This window comes from Mesoplodon mirus (genome assembly GCF_964341445.2).
Source record: "Mesoplodon mirus genome assembly, chromosome: 17".
Taxonomy (NCBI): domain Eukaryota; kingdom Metazoa; phylum Chordata; class Mammalia; order Artiodactyla; family Ziphiidae; genus Mesoplodon; species Mesoplodon mirus.
The window spans coordinates 78,204,033-78,228,404 of NC_138993.1; the positions used below are offsets into that span (position 1 = coordinate 78,204,033).

At 59.7% G+C, this 24,372-nt stretch overlaps 1 protein-coding gene across 1 annotated transcript in view; it reads right to left on the minus strand.

Annotated features, from left to right (window-relative positions):
- The window catches only part of GAS6 (growth arrest specific 6), a 33,301-nt gene that overhangs the window by 2,339 nt on the left and 6,590 nt on the right, over positions 1 to 24,372 (minus strand). The window contains exons 3-13 of the mRNA XM_082602125.1: positions 18,136 to 18,160; positions 16,707 to 16,769; positions 12,211 to 12,333; positions 11,316 to 11,438; positions 8,804 to 8,926; positions 8,132 to 8,253; positions 7,375 to 7,493; positions 6,910 to 7,099; positions 4,939 to 5,103; positions 3,757 to 3,925; positions 333 to 505 (exon numbers count right to left, since the gene is read on the minus strand). Of these exons, the coding sequence (XP_082458251.1) occupies positions 333 to 505; positions 3,757 to 3,925; positions 4,939 to 5,103; positions 6,910 to 7,099; positions 7,375 to 7,493; positions 8,132 to 8,253; positions 8,804 to 8,926; positions 11,316 to 11,438; positions 12,211 to 12,333; positions 16,707 to 16,769; positions 18,136 to 18,160 (1,395 nt within the window). The remainder of the gene's footprint in view (positions 1 to 332; positions 506 to 3,756; positions 3,926 to 4,938; positions 5,104 to 6,909; positions 7,100 to 7,374; positions 7,494 to 8,131; positions 8,254 to 8,803; positions 8,927 to 11,315; positions 11,439 to 12,210; positions 12,334 to 16,706; positions 16,770 to 18,135; positions 18,161 to 24,372) is intronic.

A 24,372-nucleotide genomic window follows, 5' to 3' on the forward strand; every position in this document is an offset into this window, starting at 1 on the left:
CCGCATGACAAGGGTCTGGGGCACGTTTGCACATCTTTTTCAAAAGGAAGATCTGATCTGTGAGCAAAACCCTTTGGCTTACATGCGAGCAATTAATTCAAACTGCTACACCACTGAGCGGGTGGGAGAGTCTTCCCACCGCACAACTGGCTTTCGGAACCCCAACATTGTCCCCGAGCCATGCGTGGCTGCTCAGGCCCTGGTGAGAGACGGGGAGGGTGGGCTGGAAGCTCGAGGGGCACGGTGTGGGCCGCAGCCGGGCTAGGCACTGGGCGCTGGGGGCAGCAGTTCATCCTCAGGGGTCAGGGGTCGGGTGGGGCAGTGAGTGGTACCTGCTTTTTGAGCTTCTTGGTGGAGTGGTAGTCGACCAGGGCCACAGAGAGGGCCACGGCCTGGTCATCGCCCACCAGCGCGAGCAGCATCCCCGTGTCGGTGGCGGGGCGGATCCGAGCCACGGCCTCTACTTCCCAGGTGGTCTCGGTCCCGACATCTGGCGATGTCCGAGCTGCGATGAAGGCGGCACATCACAGGGCGATCCAGACCAGAGAGACGGGGAGAGAGACGGGAGGAGCAGGGCGGCGAGCTCAGCTCCCCCGCGGCCCCGGGCAGCAGAGGACGCCGGGCAGCGGAGGAGGTGGGAAGCCGGTGACAGCCTCCCAGAACCCGCGGTTCGTGCCAACAGCTGGGAAGTGACGGGGGGCCAGGCTCCGGACTCAGGTCTGGGCCGCAGTCCAGATGCCCCCGGCCGCCTGAAGATGGCCACACCGCCCGCTCCCCCGAGCGCCCCTTCGCGTGACCACCGGGCCACCTAGTCCCGCCGGGACCGCAGACGCGCCACTCGGGCCGTGCTCAGCCCCCGGGCGCCCCTGACTCCCTCCCCGCAGGTCAGTTGAACGGGGCGGGCGTCTCAGCCTTTGACCCTCTGCACCTCACCTGCGGCCTTGCGCAGCCCCGCAAGCTGAAGGGCTTTGAAAAGTTAAAGACACGGAGAAAACGGAAGCTTCCCCGAGCCCCGCTCAACAGCACATACGATCTTACATCCTGAGCTGCACTTTTCTGCCGTCACAATCGACGCCTCCGTGGGTGAGGTTTTGTTCAGGTGTGTTAGGCGGGCTGCAGTAGGTACCGCGTGTGGATTATAAAGCACACGGCACGTGTCACGTATACGCCGCATCTGAATGAGTATACGTGGTGCACGCCTCTCCAACGCACTTGTGGTACCAGGGCTGCACCCCGGCTCTCGGAGGGCGAACACCACCTCACGTTTTCTCCCCACGTTTGATCACCTGCTGCTGAAGACGCCAGACAACCTCCGCCCTCTCGGTTTTTAAGTGTTTCTACCTCGTGAGAATGACAGGCAGGGGCTGCATCGGCAGAAGGATGGTGAGGCCACGTCTGCGAACACTTGGGCTCGGACCTCGCCGTGGGCCGGCCTCTCCCTGCAGTGGACTGTGAGCCCCTCGAATCATGTGTGCGTCCCCATCCCAGAGGCGCCTGTTATGGTCAGTTCCCATAATTGTTCATCGAATCGAACGCACACAGAATTGGAAAAAGAAACCACCCCCCGTCCCAGCCTTCTCGTCTGCTGCCGAACTCCCCCTGCGCCCCTGCGGCAGGGGGAGTGTGTTCCCCGCTGAGTCCCCTGAAGGATGAGGCCTGCGGCCTGGTTGCCAGAAGCGTGCTTAAGGCACCAACGCCTCGGCTCCCCTGGGGAAGTTTTCTCGGGTGCAGAGTTGGGTCAACCGCACGCCCCTCACCGAGGGCTTCTCAGGCTTTGAGACCCAGTGAGTCCAGATCCACTGGACCTGCTGCTGAGGACAGTATCTGTCATTTCCTAATGCGTCCTTTCTGTGTTGTAACGTGAGAACGTTGACGGTATAGTTCGAGACATATTAAAAATGCGTAGAGTTCTAACTACCATTTGGCCTTTGTTGTCGCAGAACTTGAAGCTCAAAACCATGCAGCAAACGCGGCGAGCAGACCACAGCAGGCATGGTGACGGGCACAGGGACAGCACTGCAGCCAGTGGAGACCGTGCCTGCGGTGTCTGCGTCACCACAGTGTTAGCGAGAGAAGAATTAAACGTTTATGCTCCACGATGTGATATTAAACGGCACAGGATGCTCTAGGTCTGCCCGTGCACAAAAACGAACACTGCAAGGGTGACATGTGTTTTGTATGAGGTGGTGCGATTGGGGTCAGTGGTTCTTTTCTAAAAACCCTTCAGTGATGTGGTGACGCTTTTGACAATTAAAGACAGAAAGGGGACACTGACACAAGGTCTTGAGCGGATGGCCCAACTTGCTAAGGAGGAGGGAGCAGGCCCCACGTCCTCCAAGCTGGACGGGCCCTCCTTGAACTTGCAGGCCACCGGGGCAGTGAGGTCTGGAGGAAGCAGCAGGCCACCTGCCCTCCCGGGCTGACGAGCAGGGCCGGGGCGGGGTGGGGGTGGGGGGTCACGTGTGCGCCTCCAGCCAGGAAAGGCTCAGAGTCTACGAACAGAGAGGGCTGGGGATACCCCGGGGACTCTCACAGGGTGAGAGAGTGGAGCGGGGACCAGAGCTGGGGGAGGGGGCCTTGGCAGCAATGCCAGGAGCCTGGCAGGAGTGGGCTACGGAGAAGGGGAGGGGGGCGACCCTGGAGCCTCCCTGGACCAGGTGTCCACCTGGGACCGCCGGGCAGCCCAGGCTCTGGACGCCTTCCCGACCCTCAGAAAGAGGCACGCGGTTCTGTGCGAGGTGCCCCTGGGCCGGGACCCGGGGCTCTCCCAACATCCTCAACTCAGAAGTCACTAAGGCCTGTAAGCCCAGGCACGGTGACGCCTCAGGGCTCCAGCTGGTGCCCCCTGGGAAACAGAGGTTAACTTCCACCCTGTCTGAGGGGACGTCGGGGAAATCCCGGGTCCAGACTCAAATGGAACCGTCACCGTCCACCCCCACCCGGCCCCCGAAGTCTGCACCGTCCGGGTTGACATCCCCAGAGCAGAGGTGGCAATGGTACCGCCGAGATTTGGGACATTCACTCAGTTCACATAAAGCTGACATCTAAGTGCTCACCTATCAGCACGGGAGGATTATTTGCCTTTACTGTAAAATTCTCACTGATGGATGATAAAAGGGAAGAGAGTTGTGGTTGGTTCCAGGAATGAAGGGCCCTGCTTTACAGAAGCCGAGGGACTCTGGGTCGACCCTGTGTCCCCTGCAGCAGCACTGGCCCCCAGCTGCCCACCCCGCCCGCTACGAGGCCTGCTCCTCTCTCCCCAGGTGTGAAGGAAAAGCTCCTTTGCTGCCTTGCACGCCGGCTGGAAAAGCCTCGGCTCTTTGGGGCCTCTCTCCTCTTCCTTCTGAAGCTTGAGCCCGGGGACTCCTTGAAGTGTTGCCCCCTCCCCGTGGCCCACAGCAATGTGACTGCAATGCTGGGCGCTTCCGAGTGGCTCCATCTACATCTACGTGGATGAGCCTGAGCCTGTCTTGTCTCAGAACCTTCTGTGAAGTTCCCCTTAGAGCCCTGCATCCGCCTGGCCTGCCCGTCTCAGCCACCGAGCACCGGCACCCTCCTCCGTCCCTTTTTTTCCCAGCCCTGCGCCCTGGAAGTGGGCCTGTGCCCCGCCCTGTAGCCCGGGGGCCATGAGGCCGTCCCTTGTGCCGTCTTCCCAGGTAGGAAACTGGCTCCTGCTTCTCTGGTGTTTAGTGTATTTCGGCTTATTTTGGCTGGAAGGACAAGCACAGCCATCCCGATGCAGGAGCCAGGACTCACCATAATCCAGGCTGTAGAAGGCAAACCCGCTCCCAGGGAAGAAGGACCCTCTCTCGGTCAAGGAGAAGCACTGCATTTTCACGTTAACCTTGACCGTCTCCTGGACGGTGGTGTCCTCACCCTCCAGCCAGTGCCAACTCCTCAGGCAGCCGTCCAGACGGGGGTTCATCTGGAAAGACAGAGACCCCCGGTGGCTTCCTGGTGCCGCCCGGTCCGACGGCGCCCTCCCAGCGCAGGCCCATGGAAGTCCACCACAAACGTGGATGAATCCTGCGGGAGGAGGTGTTTCCACTACAGGCTCCGCGCTCCTGCAGGGAATCGCTGCCCGACTCCAGGTGCGAGGCACACGCAGCAGCACACGAGGCACATCCGCGCCCCACGCAGACGAGGACAGCGTGCCCATCCCCCTCTGCCTGCACCCGGCCCCCACCTGTCTAAGAGACACAGGGCGCTGACCACCGCCTGGAAGGATGAGGGCGAGGGGACCCTTACACAGCAGCTGTGCCTGCGTTCCTACCAGGCACCCAAAGCACCTGGGGTGTGTAGGGCAGGGGCTGCGGGCCCGCAAGCTGTGCACCTGCCGCGTGGCTCTGCGCAAAGCAGGCCGCCCCAGCCTTTGTCTGTAAAACAAGGAGGCATGAGGTGCACGCACGGGCCTCTGGGGTGTGGGCCAGCCCTCTGCTTACGCCACCCTCTACTTGGAATCTCAGTGCGCTGGACTCACGTCTCCTGTTCAGTGTGGAAATCAGACCCGGAACACCAGGGATTCTGGCCGTGGATATCAGCACACCGGGGGAGTGGGGTGATGAGATGGGACAGGACTTTGGGAAATGGCCAACGCCAACCTCCCATTATGTCTTGTTTCCCCTATGGGAATCCCAGCAGGGTTAACAACCCGAATGTTCTTGGGAACGGTTCAAAAAAGGTGAGTGTTCTTTTTGTTAAAGGATAATTTCATTGTGATTTATCTCCTCTGCAAAATAGACATTTTTATCATCAATTTAGACGAAAACGCAAATGAGTCTCGTAGAGAGATGGTGAGGTACGTGATGTAGCTGTACTGCGGCTCGCTAAGGTCTAGAGACGCTCGCCTCCCTTCCGATCCTCTGCCGGGGCCCTCAGGGTTAAACCCCGGGCTCAGCCACCTGGGCTCCGACCTCAGGGACTCGGGACAGGACTTACAGGCTGGACAAGGTCTTTCTCCTTGAAGGGAACGCCTCCCACGGTCAGGTTCAGATGGTATAGTCCTCTGTCCAGCTGGAACAGGTCACCGGCCACGGCGATCTTCATGACAGCATCCTTGTTCACCTTGATCACCAGGCTCCGCTCGAGCTCCTCAACGGAGATCTGAAGAGTACAAGTGCTATGAGGTGGATGTGCACCTTCTGAAGGGGCGCCGAGCCTTGGGTACCAATTCCCATCACCACCCGGGGCCAAGAGACCCCCAGCCTCGGGGGGTCACGTTCCCATCACCACCCGGGGCCAAGAGACCCCCAGCCTCGGGGGGGCCACATTCCCAATCACCTATACTGCTTCCCTGGCATCTATGGTGTGGCTCCGACCCTGTGGGTTTTGGTTTCCCTCCAACGCTGCTCCCTCCCCCTGGCCCGCCCCCCTCCTGCAGGTGAGCCCACCTGGAGCCCCTTCCCCATCTCTGGACCCTAAATTAAGCCTCAGTCAGGGAGCTGCCTTCTGGGGCCCTGAGGTCACTGCCCCCTTGGGTCAGCCCTGACGTCTCTGGTCCTTTGCTTCTCCTACCCCTCAGCTGAGCACTTTGAATACAAGAGAACATACATTACTTCGGAATCTCCAGCAATGGTGCCTGGCACGGACTGAATGCTGACTGAACGTAGGAATTCTTTCTATAACTTGCCACTCTTCCCTGCTTTCCTTGTAGGAAAATTAAAAAATCTGTCACTCTATACACGATGCATCTTCCTAATGACCCAGAAGCCCCTCGGTTTCCTTTTTGACTCGGGTGGAGAAACACTCAGGTACTGGGTCTGAATGTGGTCAGAAGACAGCAGTGTGCACATGTGGGGAGAGCAGGGGCAGGGAGAGTGGGCAGAGGTCCTTGTGGAACTGGCCCTGCACCTCAAGGACCAGCTTGTGCCTTGGGTGGGCTGGCAGCCACGTGCATCCACTGCTCATGCCTCCTCTAGCCCCTTCCCCTCGGGCAGTGTCCCAGCCCCGCTCGGGACCCTCCTGCCCTCAACCGCGGGGCAGCGGGTTCCCACGTGTGGAGCTCCCTCAACCCCGGGACGGCTTCCCTCTAGATCGACTGTTTTATCTGTAACTTTGCGGAAGGCATCCCTCCTGCTGCTTTGGAGATGCTGGTGCTTTAAGAGTCCAGGAAAGGAGGAGCTGGACGCCACTGACAGGATGGAAATATTAGCAAACGTCTACACTGTTTTTATTCGCAGAGACCAGGGCAAATTTTTCCATTTAATCTTCATTTCTAGAGGAAAAAAGAATGCTTTTCCCATTTCTCTTTCAAGCACTTACTTCTAAAAGCCCAGTTCCAACTAAGGGGCCTCCAAGTTTGGGGAGGGAGCCTGCGTGTCACAGGCTGCTTTGCTCCAGGCATCATGATGCAGGACAGAGCGGCAGCTCCAAAGCCACCGGCTGCCGTTCAGGCTCCGGGCGGTCAGGGCACCTCCATCAAGAGGCTGGAGGTCAGCATGAACGGAGCAGGCCAGGAAGCCAGAGCCTGGGACGGCGTCACGAGTCACGTCTGACCCTGCCCCACACCGAGAGCCGGGCACCGGGACCTTGGCCAGTTCTCAGCCTCGACGCAACTGGCGGTCTGAACCGGCGGGTCCTCGAGGTGGGGAGTCCCGAGTCCCCCTGGCCTCAATCCAGCTGCCAGGGGACCCCAATGCCCCCCACAGCTGTGATAAGCAGAAGTGTCTCCAGACACAGCCAGGTGTCCTCAGAGGAGTCACCCCACTGAGAACCACGGCCGCTGCGGCGGGAGCCCTGCTCTGCTTCTGTGGGGACATAATGCCCATCTGAGCACAGGCTTTCTGGCGCGGGGCCGTCCTGCCACGGCTGCACCCACTAACTGTTGAGTGAGCTAGTGCAAGTAGATGCTGTGTCTTTGGCCCAGGAGCCCCGGGCCGGCCCAGGCAGTGCAGCAGGGGCCACGCTCACCGTCTGCCACGAGCCGTGGTTGATGATGGGCCCGCTGCTGGTGACGCGGCCCACGCCCTGGTAGCGGAGCTGCAGCTCCAGTCGGCCGGCCCGCAGGCCCAGGACGATCCAGGTGCTGTCCCGATGGCCTCCGGCGAAGAATAGGACGCCCTCAGGATCAAAGGTCCTGAAGTCGAACTCAGCCACCAGTCTGAGCGCCGGCAGAAACGAGTGGGTTACATGCAGGTCGTGGTGCGTAAGCCCTCCCGGCGAGGGCTCGCCTGGCCTCGGGAAGAGCCCAGGTGAGCAGGCCGAACGCCGCCCGCACCCCAACACCAGCAGCGAGTCCCTGGGGAGGCGTGCAGCTGGCACCAGCCCTGAGGCCCACGTGGCTGTGCTGGACTGCGGGCTCCCTGGCCGGGACGCGAGCACGGGGCTGACTTTGCCCCCCGCCGCCAGGCCCAGACGCTCGGGCCGTCCTCTCACCTCGTGGGCTGCAGCCGTTTGAAGCGCAGCCTGATCACGGGCGTCCCGCTGAACATGCGGCCCAGGTACAGCGACTTCACACTCTTGGCCACGTTGAAGGGCACGCAGGGCAGGATGTCCTGTCAGGAGCGGGGAGCTGGCCTCAGGTGGGGGCCCTCAGCCGGGCTCCCACTGGAACCCCCAGGGACCCTGCTGCCCCCAGCCCAGCCCACGATGGGGGCTCCCAGGGGAGGCTGGTCTCCGATGCTTTCAGAGGCCTCCCGCTCCCTGCTGGCAGTTTCTCCAGCACCCTCCTTCCCTGTGCATTTCCCTTCTGCTTTCATATTTTAATTATGGAATATTTCAAATGTACAGAAAAGCATGGAGAAAAATAAAAACAACTATAAAATGTTGTAAAACAAGCAAAAAATGGAGACCTTGAAGTTGTTTCTAGAATGTTTCCTACTCTACGATGCAGCTTCTCCACTACCTGGAGGACCACATGGTGGGAGCCCCGGGGGGGTCACAGGGCAGCCGGGGTGGGCCTGCGCTCACGGTCAGGGGGCGCTTGCTACACATGCGTCGCAGAGCCCGGGCAGGGGCCGCGGTCACGCGTGTATGAGTGAGTCACTCTGGGGGAGCTGAGGGGGCCACAACCCAACGTCGGACGGCACGGCCACGCCTCCCACCCCGCCTCTCCCCGCGGGGCCCGAGGATGCGCTCCCAGCCAACCCCACGCGGGGCCACAGTGCAGCCGGGAGGCCGGGCCGGGCGCTACCTCGCAGGTGTTCATGTCCCGGGACAGCTTGAGGCCCCCGCGCCCGTTGCAGTGGCAGGTGTAGCTTCCCGGGGAGTTGACGCAGGCCTGCTCGCAGCGCCCCTCCGCACACTCGTCCACATCTGCCGGCCACAAGGAAGCGCCTGAGCCCACTGGTGCCACCACGCACCCTGCTGCCCCATCACACCGCCATGGACGTGAGTGCCCAGCTCGAGACCCGGGAGTTCCAGGCCCGTGGCTCCCACCCAGCTGGCCGGCTCCTTCCTGGGGACGCGGGACGGAGGCTGTCAGCATGCGGCGCAGGGACGGCCTGGTGGGTGGGCAGGGCCAGACTATGCCATTCCCTCCCTGGTGGAGGGGGCAGCCGCTGGCCCCAGGCAGGAAGGCGGTGGGAGGGAGCATGGCTCTCGGCGCCCCCGGACTCGGCTGGGCTAGGCTGCACCGAGGGCAGGAGAGAAGCCCGTTGCCCAGAAGCACAGGGGCCCCGCCTGGTCGGTCTCCCTGTGTCTCTGGGGAAGAGGCCCAGGTGCACAAGAGGCACGTGCCATATCGCATGTGTGCAGGTACGTAGAACCCACACAAGCGCTCACAGCACGCTGTGCTCCTGGGAGAGCAGTGCCCTGCGCGCGCGTGTGCGTGTGTGCGTGTCCCGTGTGGTGTCGGGGCGGGTACCTCGGCAGGACTTCTCCCGGGCGTTGAACGCATAGCCCTCTTCGCAGAGGCAGGAGTAGGAGCCCGGCAGGTTCTGGCACTGAGCCTCCCCGCAGGCGCCTGCGTCCTCACATTCATCCAAGTCTGCAGGAGAAACCAGCTGTGTTTCAGGTCCACCAGGCCTGCTGGCAGCCGGCCCGAAATGAGATGCCGCCAGCCAGGCTGGGAACCGCCGCTGAGAGGCATCCAGCTCTGCAGAGTGAGCACAGCCTGGCCTGGCGGTGTCATCACTGCACCCCTGGGCAACGCAGCCCTCCTCCCCTCCCCCTCCCCCTTCCCCTCTCCCTCCCCTCCCCTCCCCCATTCCCTTTCCCTTCCCCCTCCCTTCCCTCCCCTCCTATCCCCCTCCCCACTCCTTCCCCTCCCCTTCCCTTCCCCCTCTCCTCCCCTCCCCCTCCCTCCCTTCCCTCCCCTCCTAACCCATTCCCCTTCCCCCTCCCTTCCCTCCTCTCCCCTCCCCTCCCCTCCCCCTCCTTTCCCTCCCCTCCTATCCCCCTCCCCACCCCCCTCCTCTCCAGCCTCCTCCCTTCCTTCCATCCATCCACTGGGCTTTCCGGCCCCAGCCCAGGAGCAGGGGTGGGGGGCGGGCACTGCTGATCAGGGGCCTGGTTGAGAAGGCTGATTCGAGACACTGTACAGGGCACTGCCTGGCCGGGCTGCACACAGCTGGTGCTTAATTCCAATGACTGCAGTCCAGGAAGGTAAAAAAGTAACTCCTGGGGCCCTTTGACTAGGCTCCAGCCTGCGCCCTGGAGCCCTGAGCTGACCACGGAGCTGACCGCTGCCTGCTAGGCCTCACTCAGGCTCCCTGGTTCCTCCCCCCTCTCCTCACACCGGGGTCTGCCCTGTGGGAAGCCAATGCCGCAGTCACTGTAACTGACAATCAAGGGTCAGTCCTGAGGTTCCATCCCCTCTGCCCCTCTGGCAAACAAGTACAGAAAGCCTACAGTTAAGAACTGGTTCCTAAAGTGACAAAGGGACTTTCTAGCAAGTGCAACTGTTACTTCAAATAACATCGATTCCTCAGATGGCACACAGAACCGCACGCCGCAAAGACTCGCAATTGCTCGTGACTTCATTACAAGGGCAGTTGAGCAAACACAGGCCTTCAGATGTGGAAACTAAGATTTCGTGGTGGGAAGGAGACAACACAAAGGGCACCTGCTCCCCCCAGGGAGCCTGTAAACCTACAGGGCTCCACATCGTCAGGACGGATCTGCACGAGGACCAGACTGCAGCCGTGACACAGGCTGCACCGTCCTGAGCAGAACTGCATCTCTGGCTTCACAACTCCAAGCACTGGCCTCGAGAGAATGGGATTCACACTATGCTCATAATAGTCCGTATCTTTGTGGGCATCAACATAACTGCAGCTTGCTCTGCCCGTATATGTAAGCGGACAATTAAAACTGTCAGCAAAGAGATGCTACAGACCCACGTCAATGTCTTCCACTCTGAGAATACGGCATCTATGTCAGCACGAAGAAGTTACAGAAGACAGGCCTTCACCCCTAACCCCATAGAAATGGAATGATGTCTGACAGGGGGGATTCATAAGCAGCTCTCTACAGGAAACTGCCCTCAGGAAGCCCCCTTCCTTGTCACTTTAGCAGAGCCATATTGCAACTGGCTTTCAACCAGTCACCTCCAGCCCAAGCACACCTCTCAAATCTTTTGATCACACAATACCTCGCCTAAGCTGTCTCTTCTTTCTGTAGATCAAAGGAGTAGAAATGAAGAATAATGAACAGATGACCAGATCCGCCCCGCTAGCTTCCCCTCCAGTAATCTCCCGAACAAACTGTGTGACCAAGATCGCATCTAGAGGGAGGCCATGAGGAGTCGACACGCCTGCACACAGTGGGGGACGGAGGACTCTGACCCCCCATCTCAGGGATTAACTGAGATTCCTTCTGTTTCCCTTTAGAAGCTTTCATGGCCGAGCAGAATCTTCAGAGGTGGTTTCTGGGGGACACCGAGGGCACCATCTCCCCAGATCGCTGGCATTCTGATTAAAGCCACCTTTCCTTTCTGCCATTTGTGAGCGCTGATTTTGTAAGCAGTGAGCAGTGGGACCCTGGGCTCCCTGCCCACCCCCCCGCCCCAGATGTCCTGGGCCCCGACTGGCACAGAAACCTCTGCAGGCTCTGTGGCCTGGAAGGAGGCCTGGCAGCCGCCTCCCAGCCTGGGACAGTAGGCATGGCCTCCCCAGCTGGGCCGGCCCTGTCCACAGGTCCTGGTGCATCAGCCCATGTCGAGGTGCTGGGGCAGCTCCCTGTGGCCGCGGACATGCCCGGGCATGTGCTGTGTCTGCAGGACGCCCACAGCCTCCAGAGCCGGAGGGACCAGCCACGCCTGCAGCCTCTCGCAGAGGAGCAAAGCGACTGTGGCTTCAGCCAACCGGCAACTTGGCAATCGCAGAAGAAAATGGGGGAGGAGAAGAGAGGAAGGCAACCAGGACCCAGGGCCTCACCGTGGCAGGTCCGGCCGTCCAGGGAGAGTGCATAGCCGCTGTAGCAGCCACACTGGAAGCTGCCTGGCTTGTTGTAGCAAATCTGGCTGCAGCTCCCGTTCTCCTGGCTACACTCATTGACATCTGGAAACAGGACACAGGCACAGAGAGAGCCAGAGGTGACCCACAACCCGCTTGGAGCACGTCGCAGCGTCTGCGTCTCCGACCCCATGGGATCCACCCTCAGATCCTGGGTGGGAGGGCACAGGGGCCCAGGGCTCCCACTGCAGCCAGGGGGCCGTCTGAGGGTTCTAACCAGGTCCTGGGGGGTTTCTGCAGCTTCTCTGCTGACCCTGCACACTGTAGACTCAGAGAGTCTCGACTCCTTTCTGATCAGCGGGGGGCCGCGCCGGGCAGGGCAGCTACAGGGCACTCCTACTGCCCACCGCAGGCCCAGACCTGCTCTCAGGAGGGGTCATCGCCCTCCCCAGTGCCCCCTCCAAGGAGGTGGCCTGGCTAGAGCACAGTTCAGGGCTCAGCATGGTGGCTTTTCAAGCTGGGTGGCGCCCTGCCCGGGGGCAGAGGCAAGACCTCCCGAGCTGTGCAAACCTTCGCGCTCTTGGGAGGACCGGAGGGGCTGAGGGCCCCGCCCGCCCATCCTCTCCCGGGAACTGGGAGGGGGCCGGCCAGCGAGGGGCCTGGACCCCCGGACTGCCGTCCTCCCGCTTCTCCTCACTCTGCTCTCAGCCAGACGGGCCGGTGCGGCTGTGTCCCTGGCGGGGCAGGTAGGGGGCCCGGCAGGGAGAGGCGGAAGAGAGTAGGACTCAGGGCCCCACCAGCCCGGGGCCCCTCGGGTGGCCCTGCGGAGAGGGTCTGACGCCTATGCCCCCAGCCCGCCCCCAGGCCGTGGCCTTACCTCTGTTGCAGAGCCGTCCCGCCCAGCCGTCTCTGCACTGGCAGTAGAAGTTGCCCATGAGGTCCTGGCAGACTTGGGTCCCCTCCTTATCGCAGGGGTCTGGGGAGCACTGGTCAGGCAGCTCTGAGTTGAAAGGAAGGAGAAGATGTCCCTGAGCTGCTCCTGGTCAGCTGGGAGGAAACCGAGGCAGGTCTGGGGCACTAACGTCCCCTCCACTGGCCCTGGCGGGCCGCACAGGACACCCACCTCTGGGCGGGAGGAAGTCACAGACCAGGCTGGCTGGGCCACAGCCGATCCCAGGAAACCCAGGTCAGCTCGGAGGGAGTGGCCGCCCACCCCCTGGGCCCAAGGTCAGGGCCGTGGCCCCGGGGCAGCGGAGGACAGGAGTGGGCCTGGCTGGGCCCCAGGAGCTTGGACCTCCCAGGGAGCAGGTCCACAGGGCCCTGGCCAGCCCATGGGCCAGCCCAGCAGACACAGAACATTCCCTTCCCCTGGCGGCCGTGTCCACCCTGCCAGGCCAGGACCCCGGCCCACTTGACCCCTGGCCTGTGGGGTCCAGTTTGCAGAGAGGGCGCCCACAGCCTCCCCGCCCGCCCCTCGGGTGGGCCTGCTGCTTCTGCCTCTGCTTGGACACGGTCCAGACCGTCTGGGCCCCGGCCTCCGCTGCTCCCCTTTCTCTCCGACACGCGCCGGCCCCACGGCCTGTAGGTTTCAGCGGTGCTGGTGACCAACGGCCATCCTGTTTCTCTGGATTGTCCTGCTTTCAGCGGAGGGGAACAGGGCACATTTCCCGGGGCCCTGGAGACCGCGGGGCAGCCACCCGGCCAGGCTCAGCCCTGGGCTGCCGCCTTTCTGTGTGCCAGCGGCCACTACCTTCTCATACCCGGGCGTCCACCTGCAGCACCTGAGCCAGGCACTGTCGCGCGTCTTTATTCCCCGAGCGACGGGCCCATCTGAGCGCTGGGAAGCCCAAGACAGGTGGTCACGGTGCTTCAGCCCTCCCTCCGCCCCCGCCCCGTGTGGAGCTGGGGTCACCATTCACTCCACTGCCTGGTCACTAGGAACAGGCCAAGCCAGCACGTGACCGCTGAGAGCGCCAGGCCGCTGTCTGCGCTGGTGGAGCCGGCCAGGCGGGCACTCACCCCCGACTCCTCCCTTCTTTCTCAGGACGGCTGACGTCCCCAGCCGGATGCTGGTCTGGGGACAGTGTTTCCACCGTGCACTTGCTCCTGGTCCCAGGAGGACAGTGGGCCCCTGTGTCCCCCAGCTCACCAGGCCGCGTGCCAGCCCTTTTCCTTGGCATGGACCCAACATCGTGCTTTGTCCCTCTGCGTCCCCGTGGGTCTGGGGACCCGGTCACCGGGGACCCCCTCAGGGAGGGCCCAGCATAACTGTTTGTGTACGCAACCTGGAACCCACGTCTCGCACTGGGCTCTTCTCGTGGCCTTTCCACGGGACCCCTCAAAGCTTGCTTGTTCTGCACAATTACAGCCAACAAAACACTTGCAAGTGTGCCCCAAACACAGCACCTCCAGGTACTTTGGAGACATGCACAGCTGTCTTTGGTGGACTCAGTGAGCGCCTTCCACCCCTAAGCAAGTAGGAACTGGGTCTGGCGCTCGGAGAGTGAGGAAGGGGGGTCCAGCGGTCAGCCCTGTGGCCCCCATGCCGCTGTAATGAGGGCTCCCCCCGGGGGACAGGAGGGCCAGGGCGGCAGGGGTCAAGCCCAGTGCCAGGGTTGAGATGATGGACGGGTCTGCTTCCTGACACTGTCTCCGCAGGATGGGGCTCTGAGGGGGCAGGGAGACTGCAGCGGTCGGGGGGACGTGTGCTGGGGCCCGGACAGCACCCGAGCCGAGGGTCCGGCTGTTCCCCCAACAGCACTCGGCACATCAGAGGCCCTGCAGGAGGGACGGGCAAGATGGGGTGTGTCACCACGTGACATATTTGGTGAAAGACTTAAAAAGTTATTTCAGAAGGACACACCTGGGCTCGTTTCGTCTGGAATTTGACTCGAATGCCTACCCGCCCGCCCCCACCCCCCTTTAAAAATCAACCTCCCCTGGGGTGGGACAGCTCCAGGAGATCCCACAGGGAACCCAGCTGGAGAACTCCACCACCCCGGCTTTCATCTGTTGCCCTGTTGGGAAGCTTATCTGTAGGGCAGAGGAAGGAGAGTGTTTGCAGGTGCCCCTGAGCTTCTAGGAATTCGGTGGACGCAGGCAGCCTGCAGAGGGGCTCTGGGCTGAGTCAGACCTGAGCCCCGACCCGGGCCCCCGACAGGTGGGAGGCGAGGGCCATGATGGCTGAGAGAGGATGGAGGGAGAAGCGGCTGCTATGCGGACAGGGACGTGAGGCCAGCAGAGGCCTGTCTCAGTGGCTTTTGCTCCCACTTCCAGAAATGCGTGGGTGTGACGAGTTATAACCTGGGAAATGCATGCAAACGCGGGCAGTCATTCTCACGGAAGAGAAAGGCACCGAGACCCTTCCTTGTGGAGACAATCGGCCAGGACTCCGCAGAGGGCATCGCCCACGTCTTCTGGGACCCAAAGGCAAAGCCGCAGAAACCGATCCCGGACCCCCGGGGGAGGCACATCTAGAATAAATGACCACACGGAGCCCCACCTCCTCACTGCATCAGAGACGTCCGAGGCAGGTTATAAGATTAAACATGAAATATCAGACAACTTTTTATAGTCTCAGGAAAAGGATAGCCTGAAACCCAGGAAGTAAAACAATCTAATCAGTTTGAATACATAATTTAAAAAGAAGGAACTGGTATGGCAAGTTGACAACACCAAAAATCTGCTACAGGTGAAGCGTAATGACAGGAAGCTGAACTGTGTCTGCCCAAGGCCGGTGAGGTCCCACTCACCCTGAGGGGCCGAGGGCAGGGCTTGCTCACGCCAACCGGGACGTGTGGGCGTGGGCTCTGGTTCCCTGAGTGCACACTGGCCTCTGCCCCTCACTTGCTCTTGTGAGGCTGCTGAAGCGTCCGTGGGGAGCCGGGCCTCACAGCAGGGCCCCCGCCCTCGTTCAGTCTCTCACTTCCTTTGTGCGCCTGGGCCGGGTTGGGGTCTGTGACCCACGGCGAGACAGGCAAGGCCAGCGGCTGGCGCGTGGGAGGCTGGGTGACTGGTCACAGCAGCCGAGCCCTGCCCACCAGGCCCTGGTCCTCCACCCGCCCTGGGCGACCCTGCAGTGCAGGCCCGCGTGCAGCGCAGGTCTCCCTGTGCAGGGCTGGCTGTGCGCTCAGAGACCATTTCCTCACTGGTGGAGCCGGTGCCATAAAGCAGCTAACATCTGGGCTTGGCGGGGACGAAGTGGCCACATCGTGGAACCCCTATGCAGGGCTGTCTGTGCGCTTAGAGCCCGTTTCCTCACCGGTGGAGCCGGTGCGATAAAGCAGCTAACATCTGGGCTTGGCGGGGACTAAGTGGCCACATCACAGAGCTCTCTGGCCACAGCCAGGCCTGGAGTCAGGCTCAGCTGAGACGGGTCTATGGGTCTACGTGTGGATTAAAGTTCGTGCAAAATGTCAGTGTTACGTATGATAATTTAAAATAATAATAATAAAGACGCATGATGAGCTGAAGAAAAATTTTGCTGCCTTTAGTACAAATGGCTAATTTGCAAAATATATCAACAGCTCCCACAAATTGAGACAAGTAGGCAAAGACTCTGAACAAACTATCCACAGAAAAAGAAACACAAGGTTCCTCAACATATGAAGCTCCGCTTTACTTATGAGTAAGAAAAAAATAAACTGAATTGACTGGGGGTCTTTTTTCACTTTTTCTACTGAAAGATGTAAAAAAGTAAGAAGCAATACACTGGGCTGCTGCGGGTACTGGGAGAGGCACTCCCGCCCTCCACCGGGCGGGTAACGGGGCTGGGGCTGCATCAGAATTGAAAAAGAACACAGCTTTCCCACTGCAAGTCCACTCTATTCTGCAGATCTATTCAGACAAGGAGGTCACTCTGGCTTTGCTTGTTACAGTATAAAACTGGAAACGGCCCAGGTGTCCACCAGTGCACGCTGGTTAACAAGCATGCTGCCCACCAAGCGCGAGTGTGGACGCAGCCCCGCGTGCTGGCCTGGCTCGTGCTGACACAGGAAGCGCCTGCAAAACGTGGAGGGGAAAGGGCGGTGGGGTCATGGGTTCAGGAAGCTGCCACCTGTGTGGAAATAAGAGACTCCGAGTACGTTCCTACGGGTCTGGGAATATTCTTAGAACCGGTGGCCGTGGTGAAAGGGCCCCTGACTGACCAGGAGGCAGGGCCGGATGCACCTTCTCTCCACCTGTGAAAGGTTTACACTTCATACCGTGTGAATTTCCTGCCTGTTCGAAAAGCCAACACGTACTCGCTTAGAAAAGGAAGCTCAGGGCAACGGAGCGGACCTCAGGCAGGTGCCGTGGCTCCAGAGACAATGGAAACACAGCAAAGCCCCAAGACCCCGAACGCAGGGGCTTCGAGGAAGGAGACAGACTTACTCTGCACGCAGGTGATGAAATCTGTGTTCTTTTTGTACGGAGATCCATGTTTACTGATGCATTCTGCAAAACAGGGAGGGCAGGGCGTCACCCTCCGGCACGGGGCCAGCAGACGTGACACTCTGGAGGGAGACTAGTCACACTGACACGGAACATGGAACACCGTCTGACGAGAAGACGTCTCCACCCATGGGCAGAGCTCGGTCTCCAAGGAGCCTTGGGCCCCCGCAGCCTCCTGGTGGGGTTCTTTCTGTCGTACAGAGGCTCGCCGCTGGCACTCAGGAAGCTTCTGACCGTGGTCAGAGAGCTGGCCTCCATTTCAACCTGAGCCCCGCTTGGAAACGGTGCCCTTGGTTTGATGGTCAATCTCTTTGGAGAACTAGCCCCCCTCCTCCTCTGTGCTGCCTGACTGGGTGCTCCACATGGAGGCCGGGGTGGCAGGGACCACAGGCATCTGGATGGTCTGAACTTGAGCTTGTACATAATGGGTGTTGGTTGGGCCACGTCACTGGCCCTGTGGCGGGTCGCTGCGGCTCATCCACGCCTTGGAGGACGTGGGCACAGGCGGCGGACAGCACTGGAGGTGGCCCAGGGGGCCACCGTTGCCTTTGCCTCAGGAAACAAAGCCATACACCCGGGAGCAAGGTCGGCAGGGAGCCCGGATGGGGCTTCTCAAGGCCAATCACAGGTCCACTACGCTTGTTGCCAGATACACACCCAGAGAAGGTACCTCTAAGACGCTATAAGGCCAATGGAACATTTACCAAAATGCACTTCACACAATTAAAGAGGAAAGCCCTGGAATACTTCTCTCTCATTATAAGCAGAGACATAAAAGAACCCTTAAAACAGTATTGATTAAGGAGCAGTTCGCAGGGGAACTTTCAGGTCGTCCTGAAAACACGGGACCGCCTTTGCCTTTTTCCTCTCACTCTCCCCACAGTGTTCAGTGGGGCTTTCCAGGCACCCCCCGCCTCCATACATAGACACGACTGCTTGACGGCCAAGGCTGTTAGCCTGTACGTTCCTGTTGTCCAAGTTAAACAAAAGCATTTTTTAATGTTCTCTTTAATTAATAATATGGTATCTATAACCAGAGTCCGCATAAGCAAAAGCTCTTTGGGGTCCTCAGTAATTTCACAAGGGCAGAGTCCTCAGACCAAAAAGCCCGAGAACCACTAAAGCAATCATATTTCCAGTTAATGAGCTAAGCCTGGAATCAGAGTGGGGCAGAGGTCTGCAAACAATGGCACTGGCTGGAGGTGACACTACCGCGGTCACTATGGTATAAAAGACACAGACTCGGGCTTTGCCCCGTGAGCCCTGGAGAGCTCCCACCTCGCTGTGCGATGAAGCATGGTCCTTCCGGGAACAACTCGGTGATGAGGTGTGAGTCCCCAAACAAAAGGAGGAAATGAGTCCAACTTACCTAAGTACCTTGGATAAAAGTACTCCTGCGGAAAAAGAAAAAGAAAAGGCAGCGGTTAACCGGCAGAGTGCCTGGCGTCTGGGCACCACCCCCTGGCAGCTGGTCCACCAAACCTCACCCTTCTCCCCCCACAGGAACGGCCCGGCCCGGGGGGCAGGTGCTTGAGGGAGGACGGCAGCCCAGAAAGCCACTTTCTGCCCTTGAGAGGGCTGGGGGAGGGGGCGGAGGGAGGGGGCATCCCTGGGGCCATGCAGCTTCTGCAGAGTGACGTCTGCACACTGAGACCAGACCTGCAGTAACCAGCAATGCGGTGCGGGAGAAGCATCTTTCAGGAAGACAAGAAACATGCCAAGAAAAAACCAAGCCTTGGACCCCGGTGGGTGGTCGCAGGGGCCCCTTGGGAGATGGGAGGCCTCTGTAGGTCTCCCAGCAGCTACTGTACTTATAAAACAAACAGCTGGATGAGGGATGGAGGGTGTAAACGGGGAGTGCTTTTATCCATGACTGCAAATTAGGAGACGGGCGCTGGGCAGTGAATGTCAGGTGAGAGAACACCTGCCTGTGCCCGTCCCGGCAGCAGCTCCGGGGATGGGGCAGACACAGCAGTCCTGACCCCACACGCTCTGATGTCCCGCTCAGGGCTGATCGCTCAGGGTCGATCACGGAGCAGTTTGGCCCTGTATCCCCTCCCTGACGGAACCAAGGCGCCGGATGTTGGGTGTCACCTGCTTGCTCACGACCACCCTCCCAGGAGGGTCTTGCTAATCAGCCCCATTATCACAGATGAGTAAACTGAGGCTCCAGGCGGCTGTGGAGTCTGACTGAGTCCCGTCCCAGGGAGGGCAGGGGTGCCGGACCCCACGGGGCCCGTGCTTCACGCCCGCTGGTCCTCCACCGCCTCACTTGTCCCCTCCGCTCGTGCTTGGCCAGGGCGTCCCGCGAAGACGCGTTCAGATGTGCTTTTATAAAGTAACGTTCTGGTAAAGATGCTTCTTGTAAAACTCAACTTCTTTAAAAGAAAAGTAAGGATCAGAGCAAGCTTGGGACTCATGCAACACTTGCGAAGGTGACATTCATGCAAATGTGACAGAGAGACAGGTGGGAGGGGACTGCCCTCCTCTCCGCTCCCAGGCCCCCGACAAGCCCGGCTGCGTTTCTTTCTCCTGCTTTCAGTGCCACACCAGCTGGTGCTGGGGACAGAGAGACAGACAAGTCTGGGGCCCTGTGACGAGAGCTCTCAGGGTCCCGGGGGTTGTGGCATCTTTCGGGGTTAGAGGGAGAACAGAGGCCACTGGGCTTTGCAAAAGGAGGGGATTTGGTTCTGAAATAAAAGATTCAGGATGGACGCAGGAAGTGCCCGCTCAGGCTTAGGAAGCCAGGGATTAGACTAGGGTTGAACATGATGAAGAACTGTGGGGCAAGTACCCGATCACACACACGTTTACACACTGCAGCTTTCCGGAAAGGCAGATTCTATTCTTCAGAATCGTGACTAGTTAATAGTAACGTGTAATATGTTTTAATGCTGAGCCCTACTGTTGTGAAAAGTCAGGCTCCTCAGCCCTCCATGCCGCCCTGCTCCCCGCAGGTCTGTAAACATGGGAACGTGTGGCCCGAAGCCCCTTCAAGGAGCTGAGCCCAAGGGCAGCTGGGTCCCCCTGGGTCTGCAGTGAGGCTGCATGTGCTCTGGAGCTCCAGGAAAAACTTCCCTGTGAGCCACCTCCTCTGTCTCTGCTACTTGCGATCTGCCCCCCAAGCAGGCAAGGACAGCAAACCTGCTTTACCCCCGAGCTCCTCAGAGGCCGGCCACCCACGTCCCTGCGGGGCCAGGTGAGGCGCGGGAATCCAGGCCTGATGCCGTCCCACTGTTCACCCGATGGCCTCACTTCCCGGCCCTGCGCGTAGACGGGCCAGGGGACGCCCTCCCGGCTCTGCTGACCGGCGCGGACGCCACCTCGCAGACACGCCAGTGTCGGTGGTGCATGAATCTTTTTGTCGTGGAATATCTGGGACTTTTACCTGGATTACACAACATGACAGGAGTCACACATCACACCGCCACAGTGTGGTTGCTTCTCGAACAGTAAACTGAGAATTTAGTACTTCCTTTAATACATAATTGCCCTACGTTGTTTCCAAAAATCTCTACTCTTTGACAAAGTAGGCTGGGACTTGGGTGTCAGGACAACTTTGCTTACTGACATGAAACGTGTAGAAGGTGTTTTCCCTGGGGAGCAGTCGGGAGGGTTGACCAATCCTCTGGCCACAGCCTTGCTAGCAAATCTGTCTTCTGGCAGGAGACTGTCAAGGTCACGGCAGCCTGAACTGCCCTTGCCGCGGCTTCGGCTTCCTAAGAGCGTGAAGCTCACAGCGGCCCCTGAAGACGCCTTCCTGCAGGTGGGTGCCCAGGCTCCACTGGTCCCGCCCGGGGACCCAGAAGGGCTCCTAACCCCTGGGGCTGGCGTTGCACGGCTCCCCACGTGTTCTCCTAGCACGGTTCATACAAAACCCTTTTTTCCTTCCTTTCTCCCGAATTCAGCTCCTAAGATTCTCCAAACCAGGTGCAAAAGACTCCACAAGACTGAAGGAACACAGACACCACTTCTCAGGACACGGACCTCTGGGACCCCCAGGCCCTACTCCACCCAGAGAACCCAGGGCGGACCCTGCAAGGGGGGCAGCCCCCAGAGACACCCCGCGAGGGCACTGGGTCCTCTCCTTCCTCAGACACTGAAGCGCACGTTGCAGGGAGGTCCTGGAACAAAGTCCTGGGTATGACCACCCAGTGGCAGGGGTGACGCTGGGATCAGCCCCGGCCCTGACCCTGGGGCCCTGCTGCAGCTCTGCACGTCTGTGTGTGTGGTTCCCTCGGCTGTACGTACCCCCTCCATCCCCATGGCTGTCCCCTCCCACCCAACCTGCACCCATGTGACAGGGACAGGGGCCCGAGCGGGGGGGCCCTCCAGAGCAGCTACGCCCACCGGGAAGCCCAGTTCTCCAGGTCCTCTTCACATCAGTTTTAGGATGATACGCGCTGCTCTGGATGCTCAGAGCCCTGGTACAGGCAGCAGCGGCTCTCGGGGGCATGGAGACCCTGGTCCCCTTACCACCAGCCACTCCCTTACTGAGCACTTCCCTGCAACCTGCACCTGCCCACGGCACATCCCTTTGCACGTGCTTCCCACCTGCTCTGGGCACCCGCTGCAGCCCAGCTGCTGGCGGAGCACGTGCACACAGGCCCCGGGCACCCCCCACCCCGCCAGGGTCAGCAGGGCCCCAAGGCAGGGGGTGGCAGCCTCCGCTCACCACTCAGCTGCGGGCTGACAGGCTCAGGTGGCCGGGCGACTGCTGAGGCCCAGTGTGGGGCAAGAACCCGGGCAGCAGAGGGGGGCCGGTCCCTCCAAGCACATGTCGTATGAGTGCAGCTAAAGAGACCCATGTGAGAGGCGTGTTGTGCAAAAACCCTCTGACGTGGCTAAGTACAGTGTCTACTGCCAGGCATGAAAATACGCTTGGAAATGAACCTCGTAAAACAGGTTTGCTTCCAAACACCTCTCCCCCACAGCAGAGATTTGCAGTTGCCATCCAGCATCCGCAATCCTCCCTTCAGCCTCAGTAAGAGAACTCTGGATTTAGTTAGGGCTGCGATGCACCCAGCTACAGGACTGCACTTCCCAGCCTCCCTTGCAACTAGGGGTGGGCATGTGACTAAATTCTGGCCAATGAGATACACACAGAGAGTGGAACTGAGTAAAGAGAGTGGAGTACTTTGGTTCTCTGGCCTCCTTGCTGGAATGTAGACGTGATGGCTGGTACTCCAGCATCTTGCCCAGTGTGTGAGGAGGCCTGGAAGACAAAGGCCATGCACCAGTACAGTGGAGCACAAATAGGTCATGGAAGCCCCTGGGCCCCCACGATGGAGCAGCCCCAGGCAGCCTGCCTCCCACCTTTTACATGAGAGATAAATAAAACTGTCTTGTTTAAACCACTGTTGCTTGCATTTTCCAAATTTATGAGGCAAAAATACCAGGCTAGCTGAATTGGAAAAGTGAGTGCAATTTTCAGATTTGTAATGACCTGCAAAGTAATGTTATAAATCTACCATGAGTCAAGATTTCATGAGTCGGTGAGAATGTTTTGGGAAATGACCAATGCAAAGGCACTGATAAATCAGGGTTTAGGCCAGTTAACAATGACAGAAGAGAAAGTTTGCAAGTATCATAGAATGACTGCTTCAGGACAGAATAACCTGATTATCCAGGATTAACAAAGGCTCATGGGACTATGAATGAAGTTGCCAAACACTTTTTGCAAACATGTCTCCATTTATGGTAAGGAGAATGTAGGCTTTCTGAAAATCATTATTATCTCGAGAAACTATACCCTGCCTCTCCCCCAAATCGTACTTCAATCTTTCTTTGTTCTGAAAATTTAGTGCCTACTTACCTTTATAATCCAATTTTATAAAGCGTGAAATGGAATAAATTTGTTTTTATAATTTACGGTGTCATCCCTCAAGATGGACTGCTGCACTCACTGTGTAACCTGATCCGTTTTCAGTGGCTCACTCGAAGTGGCCTTTCTTCCCTTCTATTGTGCTCTCCTGGCAGAGGCTTCCTGGGGCTGCTGGGCTCTCACCTTCACAGCACTGGCTGATCATCCACAGCTTTGCTCGGAAACCCCTTCGCTCTCAAGGCCAAATGCAGCGATGTTGCTCACTTGAGTGGCTGGGGTGCTCACAGGCAGGAAACAACTAAGCCACACTGGATACTACTAGGCCTCACCACATACTAGGCCTCACCGGGTGCTATGTCTCACCGGGTACCAAGCTTGACCAGGTGCTAAGCCTTCCCTGCCAGGCCTGCCACGTTCTCTCTGGGAAATGTGATTCACGAAGGTGAACCAGCAAAACTTTATTCAGACCACGGCTATGCTGCACTGAGCGGTTTCGAAGCACCAGACCCCATGCTCAGTCCTTCCTACAACCTTGTGGTGGTACAACAGTGACCCCAAAGACGTCCAGGTCCTCCTCCCGGCAGCTGTGAATATGGTGGGCTCCACAGCAAAGGTCAGCGAGGTTGCTGATTGGCTGACCTTGGGAGGAGGTGATTCCCTGGGCCATCGGGGGCTCAGGGGACCACAGGGTGTGCAAACACGGAAGAGCAAGGCAGCCACAGATCCAGAAATGGCAACGTAGAAAGAACGCCGACCTGCCGGCCAGGAGGATGGAGGAGGGGCCCGAGCCAGGGAGGTGGCGCCTCCAGAAGCTGGAAAAGGCAGGCGTGGGTTCCCTACTGGGGCCTCCAGAAGGTTAAGTTTCTGCTGAAGTGTTACAGCAGTGAGGAAACGATACATCTTCCCTGGAGTCAGGCAGGGACGCTCCTGTCCCCGCCGACCTGTCCCTGCCGACACGTAGCAGCTGGCCTTGCGGAGCTCAGGCAGCGCAGGACCAGGCGGAGGGATAACGTTGTCTGCCTCCTGCCCACAAAGACATGCCCACCAGCCCCTAGCGGGATGCCAGCCCCTAGCAGGGCGCCAGCGAGTAGAATGTGTCCCCCAGGAGCTTGTGGACCAAAGGGGCAGAGCGGGCACCAGGGGGCTCTGGGCAGGGACACGGCCCTCGCGGTCTCCAGCGCCAGGAGGGGGCTTGGTGGGCAGCCGGGCTGGGGGCTCAGGCGTCATCCCAAAGCCACAGGGAGAGACCGTACGCGGCCGCTTGGCAGCGTGAATGGGGACCGAGGCCCAGCAGGTGGGACGGAGCGTCGGCCTGTCCGGGGAGGGCCCCGAGGGGGCAGGAGCGGTAGCACCAGAGATGCTCCATGGACGCTGCAGGACGCGTGCTGGGGGGTGGGGGGAGCGGGGGCCGCAGGCTTTGTCCCGAGGCTGAGAGGCCGCAGCGGCACCGACAGGAGTGGGGAAGGAGGTGAGAAGCCGGAGAGAGCGAGTGGGAGAGAAGAGAAGAGGGAAGAGGACGTCGGGGATCAGGGCAGAGCCGGCGACCACCCGTCCCTCTGCAGGGACCCACACAGGCGGGGCTGCAGAGGACTCGTGCTGCTGCGGGTGAGACGGGCAGGCGAGGACGGCACGGGCAGGTCAGCCAGGTCAGCCACGTCAGAAACGCAACGCTACGCTTCCCTGTTCACGTTAATTCAGGAAAAACAAAATGATGTATGTTCCCGTCGTGCAAAACCCCCAAATAAAATGCTGGACAGAGTACAGGGTGACAAGTTACCAGGG